The 11728-nt window shown below is 53.2% G+C and overlaps 1 protein-coding gene across 1 annotated transcript; it reads right to left on the reverse strand.

Annotated features, from left to right (window-relative positions):
- Positions 1-1070: 1070 nt before the first annotated feature.
- On the reverse strand, positions 1071-11022 carry ELFN2 (extracellular leucine rich repeat and fibronectin type III domain containing 2). Its single transcript, XM_019544877.1, has one exon. The coding sequence runs from the start codon at positions 10504-10506 to the stop codon at positions 8086-8088; it is 2421 nt and encodes an 806-aa protein (XP_019400422.1). The 5' UTR covers positions 10507-11022; the 3' UTR covers positions 1071-8085.
- Positions 11023-11728: the final 706 nt, after the last annotated feature.

Genomic DNA, 11728 nt, shown 5'->3' on the forward strand with positions numbered 1-11728 from the left:
CCTGGAGTGGTGCGCAGCAGGTGTAGCAGGGTCTATACTATCCTTCCTCCCTCCTTGGCGAAGGTGTGCAAGGGAAGGAAGGGAGCAGATCAGTAGAAAAGAGCATATGACACTATCAATGCAGTGACTGCTTGCAGAAAGTGTAACTGAGAGCATACCAAAGGCTGCTATAAATGATGCCAGGCACAACATCAAGCCTCCCCCCCAAGCTGTCCCAGGACTTGTGGAACTGCAAGCTGCTTAGAGCCACTTTACACACACACACACACACACACACACACACACACACACAAACGCACAAGCTGAACATTGCTTAGAGCTACTTCATACACACGCGCACACACACAAACTGAAAGTTGCTTAGAGCCACCTTTACACATGCACCCAAAAGCTGAAAGTTGCTCAGAGCTACTTTTACATACACACTCACACAAGCTGACAGTTGCTTAGAGCCACTTTTGCACCCACACACACATAAACACTTACTTCCATAGGAGCACAGATGGTAAACTCAGCACATCTGAGGACTCAGTCCTTGGCCTCTGCTGATAAGATGGGAAGCAGAGGCAACTTAAAAAACTGCTGTTAGATGTGTGTGATCAAAGCCAGATGCACAAAAACAGAATGAAAAGCCTTGGGGAATGTATAGATCTTGGAGAAATTGAAAATGGAAACTGAGCAGAATGGGCCCTAAAGGCAAAACCAGAGAGAGGGAGATAGAGGGGTTGGGGGGCAGAGGCAGAGACAAGGCATGCAGGGAACCAGGGCAGGGGTTGGAATGGGTGTGGAGTGAGTGGAGAAAGAGAGTAGGGGTTGGGGATTAGCTAAATGCAATGAAACACAGTTCTCCATAGGAGCTGCTGGTCACCCAGCATGTCTGAGAATCCAGCCATTCATCTTTCTCTTCCCTCACCCTAGGCTCATGCCCTCCTCCCCACCATGGCCTGCTACAGCTTCTTTCCCCATTCCAGGACGAAAGCCCTTCCTTCCCCAGACCTATTTCGCCCACTGAGCTCTTTCTGACAGGACAGAGAGAGAGAGACAAGGGACAGACAGACTCAGACACGGCCTTTCTCATTTTGTTTCATTTGTTTTGTTTTTTGTCATTTTTTTGTTTTAAATAAGAAATTTATTGCAAATATAGAAATTGATCTTCTCCATACAGGAATCTCCAAGTTGAGGAAAAACGATTTCGTGCCATTCAGTTTAAAACAGGAAAAAATAAAATCTAAAATAAAAACAGAATCAAAATAAAATCTGTCCATACACAACCAAGGGTCACAGGGGTCTTATGGAAGGAGGGACACCGAGCGGCCGGTGAGGACCCAATCCGGGCAGTTGCCTCTGTGCCTGTGTTACATTCAAGGGATGAAGGAGCCCCCTGGCTCTCAGCTATCTCACTACTCCCTGATGCTGTGCTTGTGGGCAGAGCTATTGGAGCCAGCCGACACTGAGCCCAAAGTCTCCCAGAAAGCTTCCTCTGCTCCCCTAGGCAGAGGAAGAGTAGGGGTCATCTCAGAGCAAGGCCTGACAATGAGAGGGAGACAAAGGCCTGATGAAGAGATGCTACAACAAGGCAGACAAATGGAGGGGGGCACATAGGAGCGCAGGGCAAAAGGAAAGTCATCCTCTCTGGAGAACGGAGCAGGGAACAGGGCCAGGGGAAGTGGTATGGAGGTTGCCCACTCCCCAAAGAGGACAGAGGGTTACATTACCAGGGCAGGGTGCGATTATGATCTATATTCATAGACCCTGTGTAGGATTAAGGGGCCCAGGGGGAAAGAAACAGGGGCAGGCCCTCCCAGTGTGGGGCAAAGGAGGCTGAGGGGAGAGGTGCAGAACCAGATCTTCAAAGTGTTGGGCACTGGGGGGAAAGGTGCACAGACAGCCCCTCACAGTGTGCGGCAGAGCAGGCATAAGGAAGAGATAAAGAGACAGCCCCTCCCAGTGTGGGGCAGGGGGAAAGGAACAGGCAGCCCCCCCCCCCACACACACACCACAGCGTGGGGCAGAGGCAGCAGAGGGCAGAGATACAGACATCCCCTCACAGTGCACGGCAGAGGAGTTGGGCAGGAGGTACACACCACCTAATGCCACAAGAGACTCAAATGTAACATGCACACTGCTTTCCCCTCCTTAGGTAAAACTCCAGAAGCCACCTGCATTAGGGAAGAATGGGGTGGGGGGACAGAACAGGCTCCTCCAGCCCCACAAATGACCCCTACCTCTACCCCACAGCACACAACGTATCCCACAGACAAGACGGGTGAAGAATATCCCAGCCACCACCACCACTGCTAGTTACTTATTTGCTGTGGTTCCTGGGATGCAATTACCCCTGTGCCTAGAAGGGCCCCTAGAGACCTATGCAGGGCCTGGTGTGCTAGGCTCTGGGTGGACACTCCCACTGGTTACAGGCACACGCGGTGAATTCCCCAGGATGAGCCATTCAAGGTAGCTCCTTGTCTCAGGCTGAGGCAGTAGGGGCCACAATGGGCAGGTTCCAGCTGGGAGTCAGCTGCTCCATGAGGATCTTCCTGAGGGAGACTTTCACAGACAGCGACTTCCCGAGAGGGGAAGGACTGGAGGGCATGGTTTCTAGCCTTTGGCCCCTGCTGCATACACTTCTAGCCATGGTTGGTCCTTCCAACGATGAGTGCAGTTGATTGTTCTGCTTGGCCCACTGCTCTAAGCACCATGCTGCTGCTGCTGCCGCTACCTGCACAACAGGGTTGTACCTGCAGAAATGGGCCATGGGCAACTGTGAGCCGCACCCAGCCTCCTTGCATTGGCTCCCGTCACCCTGCCCTTCTTTACATCACCTCCCCACCTCTCAGACACCCTATCTGCTCCTCCCCATTAGATCACTTTTCTCCTCTTCCTTCATAAGGCCACCCTCTCCTCCTCTCTTCATTCTTTCCATCCCATCCTTCCTCTGATCACTTTCTCCTTCCTCTCCATCCCTAACCTCTACATTTCTTCTCCTTTCCATTAATCCATCCTTGCCTTCCTGAAACCTCCACTCCTTACTTCCCCACATCACCCTCTTCCCCTGTTACTTCTCTCTTCCCCACTCTTCTGTCTCCTTCCACCCCCTCACACCTCTCTGTGACACCATCCCTCTTCTCTCCTTCTGCTCTCCACCCCCACCCATGCTCTCCATTACCCCTTCCCCATGAAAGCTGCCTCCGAGAGTCTTCAGTGGGCCTGAGGGCTGATTAACATTGCAAACACACGGACATTGCCTCAGCCAGGATTTCTTGACATAAATTTTCATTTGTCATTCATGAATATTTCACACCTGCCTCAGGAGGAATTAGCCAACACAGGATGCAGCATAGCGGAGAACAAAGAAGGGGCAACACTGCAGCAAGTGCAGGGGCTGAACCTACGGTCTGTATCTCAAGGAATGGATATTCACTTATGACTCTTTTCAGTGCTCTGTACTCAGAGTCTGTTCCAGTTCAGATTGCTCCCCTCCTTCCAAGCAGTTGCCCTACAGTCCCCTGTAGGTGACACAGGGATCCATTTCTGTGTCTTTAACTCCTCCCCAAAGGGTTGCCCCTGGATCCCATTCCAGGGGGCACAGGAATTCATCTCTGGTCCTCCTCCTTCTTTCCAGTTAAGTGAACTAGATTCCTGTCCTCTGCAATGAACCCAGGACTCATGCCAGCACAGTAACAAAGCAAGAATGCAGCCCTAAGCTGTAGGTTTTGAGTCTGCCCAAAGGCAATTGTTTGTCCTGAGGGGTTTCATGGCCTGACAGTGAGAGGTCTTGGAAAAATAGAGCTGGAGATCCAGGCTGATCTCCTTAGCACACTTCTCCAGCACAAAGGCATTAGTAATTCTGCCACGTGCTGCACCGTGGCCAGGTTATAGCCAACTACCTAAAGAGAATGGAAAGTGCTTGATCCAAAGCCTGTTAAGTCAGTGAGAGCTAACTAATTGACTTCTATGGACTCAGGATCAGACCCTATGAAATCAGGTGTTCTCAAAGCAGTGGTGGCCCTCCGCTGGCCCCAAACCAGGCTCTATTCCTCCACTGAAAGGCTTCTCTTGTGGGTTCAGGGGAAGCTTATGGATGAGAAGTTTGGAGCCCTCTCAGGGATAATTTGCTCATGCCTGTGGGCCATGTTGACATCATGGGGACAAAGGAGGTAGGGTTACAACTGCACAAGTGAGTGGGGAGTGGGTCCATAACACTGACATACCCATACCCACCCAGCCCCAACAGCAGCATATTTGGGGGGCTGTGGGGGGTGGTTAAGAGCAGCGGGGGGCAGGGGTGATGGTTCTCTTGGGGTACCCGGGTTGGGTTCTCTTTGGAGTCCGCTCCCTCTGAAGTTTGCAAGAATCTCGCATCAAATCACAACAGGGGTTGGGGGAAGAGGGAGTAGGGAGAGTCAGGGGAGGTGGGGGTTAAATCTCGACAAACTGGCACATACACAACAGGTGTTTGCTCAGAAAAATACAGTAAAATCATCATGCAAATATAACGGTAAATCTGCTCATTTCAGACACGGCTCGTGTGTACTTGGTTCAGTGTTGTCGCTTCCATCCTCAAACCCATGGCAGGGAGGGAGGAGGAGGAAGGTGAGACAGGCCGTTCCCCCTCCCGTTCCCCCCTCCCTCCCCTACACCCTGTGGAACAGTCCATCTTATGCAAACTTTACCCAGGTGCTGGCCAAGGGTGACTGTGGGGATGGCAAGGGGCATGGGCTCCTCACCCCCCTCCCAAAGGCATCTTGGGAGCTTCCTCTTCCAAGGAACCAGCAATGCCCCACCCCATCACTCCCCTTTCTTCTTCCTCTGCTTCCTTTTCCTCCCTGGGGAGTGGGGGGCAAAGCAGGGATGGACAAAGGGAGCTGAAGTCACTGCAGAGAGAATGCCCCCTCCCCACAGCTTCAAACCACTGGCCACATGGCACAGTCTTTGGGACCTAGTGGGCATCGGCAGGAAGCTCTGGAGAAGGAGGAGCAGGGTTGGAGATGTATATAGGACACCCTTCCCCTTTAGCCCCTGCTTCCCCTCCCTGCCCTCAGATGGTTGCCATGCTGGAAGCCAGCATGGGCCAGCTGCTTCCATGGCAGGCTCCCTGAAGTGTCCAGCTCCTCCTTCTCCCTCTTACATGTCAGCCTAGCCCTGCCTCTCACGCTGCAATCTCCCTCGGTTGCTGGGCTCCCACTGTTGTTTTGACCCCACATTAACATGCCCCCTTCCCCTGGCTGCACCAGCTGAGAGGGGTGGGCTCAGTCCTGTTCTAATGTTTGGGATCACTGGCGGTATCATCCATGGAAACATGCTGACAAGCAGCAGGGCCCACCAGCACATTAGAGGAGCTAACGTAGGCAGTCCAAAGGACTATACCCACCTCATCCCTTCCCCATGACCACCACAGAAATGACACCCCTGGGATACTTCCCCCAGGATCTCTATTGCAAACACATTCCTGGGCCCTCTTCCCCACCCTGTGCCCAGGATCTCCATAGGAAATACACCTCTGGGATCTCTCCCCTAAGATCTCCATAGGAAATACAACCCTGGGACCCTTTCCTCAGGGTCTCCACTGAGAACACACTCCTGGGGCCCTATCCCCAGGATCTCCATAGGAAATACAACCCTGGGAGCATTGCCCTAGGATTTTCCATTGGAAACACGGTCCTGGGACCACCCCACCCAGGAACTGCATCAGGAACGCACCCCTCAGATTCACCACAGCAGTCCCTAGGTGCTGCCAAACAAGAGCCAGTTTTTCATGAAGCAGCTCAGGCAGCTAAGACCCCAGACATCTGAAAGACACCAAGACCGTTCCCGAGCGGCTGCTGTGGGAAGCCCAGTGACTACTCTAGAGAGATATCCCATCAGGCCCTTGACCTTTCCCTTTGTGTCTCCTGCCCTTCCCCCCACAGAGATGCACCAGCTGCCTCTGGACATCCCCAGAGCTCTAAGCAGCTCCTCAGCGACACCACCCGCCAGCCCTGGGGCAGTGGGAGAGGCACAGAGGTTGGTCATATAGCCACCTCTCCCTGACTATGCCTGGCAGTATGCAAAGGGACAGAGATCACTCCCTGTGTCACTGCCATCTGAAAGGATTGTCAAGGAAAGTCATGGAGTGCCACTCTGAACAGCCCCCTCATAGCGGGCTGGCACCCCTGCATGCAAACAAGTGGAGTGGGTGGTAGCCAAGATTGTGCTTTGTTAGTTTGTTCTGAGACGGGAAGGGGATGTGGACAGCAGGCTGCGCTCTCAGCTTCCCCCCCACAGCACTAGGCAGGGAATGGAGCTCAGGTCCAATGCCCAGATAAAAGGGCACTGGCAGCAGAGGCAGGTCTCTCAAGGGATCCTTCTCACTGGGAACAGCCAAGTCCCCAGAGACTTAGCAGGTGAGAAGGGTGCTCCAGTTCTTCTGATGGCCAGCACCAGGTCAGTGAGGCAAGAACGGCCCTCCCCTGACCTGCACCACCTCTGTGATGGGGCCCAGGAGGGGCAGGCTCAGGGCATCATCTCCTGAGCTGCACCCTCCTCTCCTTTGCCCGGAGCTGTCCTACTGCACTGTACCCTCTTGTCCCAAGCCATGTTCAATCATGTTCTCCCTCCTTAGGGTACTGTCCCTGTACCCTGCTCCCACTACCAGCTTTTCACCTACCAGCTTTCCTCTAACTTTGGGGCCTGCCTCTTATCTAGGAGAGTTGCCTGTGCCTCACTGGAGTGGGATCCACTCCCTGGAGGTCTCCTCCAGCCCTGGACTTTCTCAATGGACAGACTGAGTAGAGGGGCAATCAGGAATTGACACGAGTGTCTGTTTACATCCATTCTTTCTGCACCCCTCAGGGAAGGGGGACCCTGCTCTGGGAGAGCTGGGTGAGAGGGTGACAGAGGCAGTAATGTAATTGAGGGCAGTCACCAGGGCAGTAGCTCCTGGAGGGCACAAAAGCAGCCACTGCTGCAGTAGTTTCCTGCTGTTGTGATTCCTCCACTAAGTATCCTCTGCCCACACCCCCAAGGGTTGAAGCCCTTCCTTGAGTGCAGGCCAGAGTGGGCATGGAGGGGAAGTGGGGGCAGGGGAGGAGCAGAGCCAGGGAGTGGGAGGGAGATGTAAGCTGAGTGTATGCGTGGGGTGTGCAATGGGAAAGGGCATACTCCTAATCTCAAAGAGGTTGAGAATTCCTGTCTTCTCACCCATCTCTGCTGGCCCTGCCTTTAGCAATGCCAGAGGTCATGCTCCCGACCACGTACTGGAAGACTAACTGGAATGTACTGCTGGGGCTGGCCTTGGGGACCCCCCCTGCAGGGCTTAAGAGCCAGTGACCGCTCTTCCTACATGAATCAAAGGTAGGGGAAAGGAGTTCCCTGGACCATGTACCCCAAGGAAGATTAGAGGCTGATGCAGCCACCGGCCATAAAGCCTGACTCCAACCTAGGGAATCCCGACGGGGGCGGGGCAGAGGACATGGGGAGAGATCCTCCTCTTACACTCTGGTTTCTGTACAAACCCCACAAGACAGGGGCAGGTCTTCACAACATTGCCCCTATAAAAATAACAACTTAGCTTCCACTGACTTGGACTGTCATCCTGAGAGGGATGGGGACATCCTCAGTTTCCTCTTGATGGGAATGCCTGGGAGATGGGGGTAGGAATTGCTATTATCCCTTTTGGGGAGCAGTCAGGATTCCCCCCCTAAAACAAAACTATTCTGGAACAAAGGAGCATTAGGAACAGAAAAGCAATGGTTAGTGTTTTAGTCTACACTTAGTTAGCATCCTCCCCTGCTCTCCTCACTGCTTATCCCTCCTGCCCCACCATGTCCTGGACCGCAGCTAACCCCAATGCACGGCGACATTACCACAGTGTCAAAGCAGGCAGCTCCTCCCAACCACCTGCAGCAGTAACAATGGTCCCCGTAACACAGTAGAAACAATTCATTTCAGTTGGGGGTGGGGTTTGTTTGTTTTTTGTAAACTTTTAAGAAATGGTTTTCGGTTCATTTTTGTCGGGAGCATTTGTTGGTTCTTTGATTCACAGTCAAGTGGTTCTTTCTTGTGGTTGTTGGGGAGTCCTTTTTATTTTTCCTTGTAAAGACAGAGTCACAATTTCTGCTGAGCGGAGACACCTTTCCAGTAATCCAGGATGTCGTGCAGATCCTCATCCTTGGCAAATTGGACTTTCTTCCGCAGGGCGTGGCCGGCCGCCATGTAAACTTCCTCCCGGTGGTGCTTCTTGTAAGGCCGGAAACGCTCCCAAATCTTGTGAGTGCTCTCTGATGAATACTCAGGGCTGGAGGAGTAGCCTGAGAAGTAATGTCTGGGGGAGAGCTGGGAGTACGTGGAGTCCCGCTTGGAACGGGAGAGCGGCTTAAGGAAGGACACCCGCTGGCTCAGGGTGTCTGCGCTCTCCTCATAGTAGAGGGCTGGGAAGGAGTGCCGGTGTTCACTGCAGTGGTAAGAAGGTTTTACCTCCAAGTGGTGGATGGCACCCGGGGACACCAAGGGAAGACGATCCAGGGGGCTGTTGAGTGGGCTGCCTTTCTCAATGTATTTTGAGTCTGACTTGCTCAGCGGTGGGTGATCGGGCACATCCAGGCTGAAGACCTTGGCGCTCTTGATGGAGCCACTGGATGAGACGCTGCAGGTTTTCCTGGCCACTGCAGCATCTGCACTCAGCTGGCGCTGCAGGGGGTGGTGGGAGCTCTCCTTGTAGGGTGGTGAGAGGAAGCTGGGCCGCTCCAGCCCGCCGGAGGAGCTGGTGGGGATGGACTGACACTCAAATGCCATGTCTGAATCAACGCCACCCCCTCCTCCCAGGAAGGAGGCTGTGTCCAGCTTGAGGGCATCAATGCAGTTGTTGATGATTTGGTTGACCTTGTCCACTTCCTTGGCAATGGTAGAGATCTCAGCTGCTGAACCCTGGCCATTGTCGAGTTCCCGCAGGTCATCATCTCGCTGGGTTCTCTCCAGCCCATCCCCACCACCTGTTCGCACCTCAATGTAGTTGCCTTTGGTAGTGACCTTTGGGGTTTCCATCCCAGGATCCATTGACTTGGATGGGGGCATCTTCTCTCCAATCATGGAAGGGATGGAGGACATCCGTGAGATGGGAATGACTGGTGGCTCACCCAGCTTCTGTGAAGGGTGGACAATGGAGCTGGTGTCAATGTCTGAGCCATAACGCATCTCCAGAATGGTCTTCTTCACATTGAGGGACTTCTGCTTCTCCTCCTGCATCCTCCGCTTCCTCAGGCAGTAGTAGACCACCCCCAGGACAATGACCATCCCAAAGAGGCAGCCCAGGATGGTCATGATGTAGTGAGTGGTGGTAGAGGTATTGGGAATGGGATCCTCCCTCCCCTTGCTCCTGGTAGTAAAGGACACACAGGTGTGGTTGTACCGCTTGGAGTTGCGGATGGAGGCCACGCAGAAAGTGTAGTCTGTGTGTGTCTTCAGATCTTTGAGGACGACATACTCCTTCTTGAATTTCAGGGTCCTGACATCGGCAACATAGCTGTTATTATATTGCGTCAGAACGTACAACTTGCTGTAGGGCGAGGGGATGGTCACCAACAAGGTGGCTGAGGTGATGGTCACATGGTGGACTTTGATGCTGGGATTGAAGGAGGAGTCCGTGGTAGAAGAAGCTGGGGGTTCCACTGACAGGAAGTCCCCATGGTTGAACCCTGAGGACTCATCCAGGTCTCTCTGGGAGTCAGGTGTATAGGGGGTGGGGTTGACTCTTGAGAGAGAGGGGATTGTGCCACCCCGGCACATGGACTGGAATATGGTGATGGCATTGCGGTTGTGGTGGGGTCGAGGCACCAGGAGTGGGTAGCCAGCGAACTCCCGTGGGGTCTCGCATTGCAGTCGGTCATAGTTCTTTGTGACATTGTTGAAGACCACCAGCCAGTTAAGAAAGCTGTAGAGGCTGCAGTCACAGTTGAAGGGGTTGCCAGCCAGCTCACACACCATAAGGTTGCTCAGGCTGGTGAAGGTGTTCCCCTCCAGCCGGCTGAGCCGGTTAGAAGACAGATCAATGCTGATCAGGCTGGGACACTCCGAGAAGGCAGTGGGAGTGACCAGCTCAATCAGGTTGTGCTGCACAAAGAGGAACTGAAGCCGGGCCATACCACGCAACATGCCCTCCGTTAGGTTGGTGAGCTTGTTGTAGCCCAGCTGCAGGACCTGCAGGTTGGACTGACCCATGAAGGCCCCGTCCTCAATGTAGGAGATCTCGTTCTTGGTCAGATTCAGGTCAGTCAGATTCCCAAAGCGATTGAGGGAGGAGTACAGCACCACCTTGAGCTTGTTCTCATTCAGACGCAGGTCATGCACCGTGCTGTTGATGTGCTGGGGGATTGTCTCGTAAGGGGGCTGGTTCTGGCTGCAGATGGCCAGCCACACATAACCCTTGTCCCCCTCGATCAGCCAGCAGTCACCATGCACCATGCCAGGGACAAACACACAGAGCAAGGCAGACGCCCACAATCCCAGGCACGGCATGGTTGGATGCAACATCCACTACAGGCAAGAAGAAACCAAGATGCCAGAGAATAAAGTGAAGGGAGGAGAGGGCCTGAGTGCTCGGTGCTTAGCGATAGGAGGACACAGACACCCCAGTTCTATCTGGTGCTATCGCCCACATTTTTGTTTCCCCCTGCGCCAACACAAGGCGCAGAGTGGGGACAGCAAAGTCCACTTCTTCCTGCCTCCCCTAATCTACCAGAAAAGGTCCAAATGGGGAGGGAAAAAGATGTTGTGCTGTCTTTTCAAATAAAACAAAATTTAGCCACCACCAACAAATCTTGATGGAAGAAATGACTCCTCCACGCCTTCCTCCCCCCAACACCGCAATGTGACTTGGAAGAACAAGGTAGAGCTGCCTCTCCTGACGCTCACACCATCCATGCGCCTCGTCCTCTCCTGGGTCCCCTCTGAGATGCTTCAGAACTTCAGATCAAACACGTCGAAAAAAACAATACAGAGAGCGAGTGAGCCCAGGAAAGAGTGAGAGATCCATCTGTCATTGGAATCTGGAAAAGGAACACACAAGAGACAAGACGAAGTCTCAATTAGGGGGTCTTTGAAATATGAGAAAAGACAGCTAGGTTCCCTAGCTTTGCAGGGACATGGAGAAGTAGCACAGAGAGTGTTATGGGCTGGAAGGAAGGGGTGGAAAGGAGTGGAGAGGGAGGAGCGACATTGCCTGCTACATCGCTAAGCCTTTAAAGGGAACCCTTGCAACTCAATCTTGTATCAGCCATAGCCAGGAGGGCACTTGGGCTCTGATATGTAATAGCATTATAAAAGGTGGGGGGGAGACCCGGGGAGACAGGTTGGGATGGAGCTGAGGGGGAGACTGGGAAAAAGTCAGGTGCAGGAGTGTAGTACAGTCAGCTGGAAACTCCAGAGCACAAATGAAACAAAAACCAAACAGAAAAATAATGGCAAAACCCAAGGCAACATGAACCTGAGGATTTTAAGCTGCTCATGTAAAGGAAGGCAATTGCGCGGAGGCAGACACACGCTGAGAACAAACAAAGGAGAGCCCCACCTCAATGCACTCGGGCTTTCTTTTTTTTAAAACTTGATGCAGAAAGATAAATAATTCATTGGTTGTGTAACCACTCCTGCTCTGAAAATGATTCCCACCTCACGGCGCATGCCAGGGCAGTGCAGATGTGATACTGTGGGCTGGGGGAACCCAGCTCGGAGCAAGGCAGCTGGAATTGGGAAGGAG

The sequence above is a fragment of the Crocodylus porosus genome, unplaced genomic scaffold (genome assembly GCF_001723895.1).
Source record: "Crocodylus porosus isolate Cpor-Errol unplaced genomic scaffold, CroPor_comp1, whole genome shotgun sequence".
NCBI classification, from domain to species: domain Eukaryota; kingdom Metazoa; phylum Chordata; order Crocodylia; family Crocodylidae; genus Crocodylus; species Crocodylus porosus.

Coding starts and splice junctions, on each gene's coding strand:
- ELFN2 (XM_019544877.1), bottom strand. CDS start 10,506: ATGTTGCATCCAACCATGCCGTGCCTGGGATTGTGGGCGTCTGCCTTG.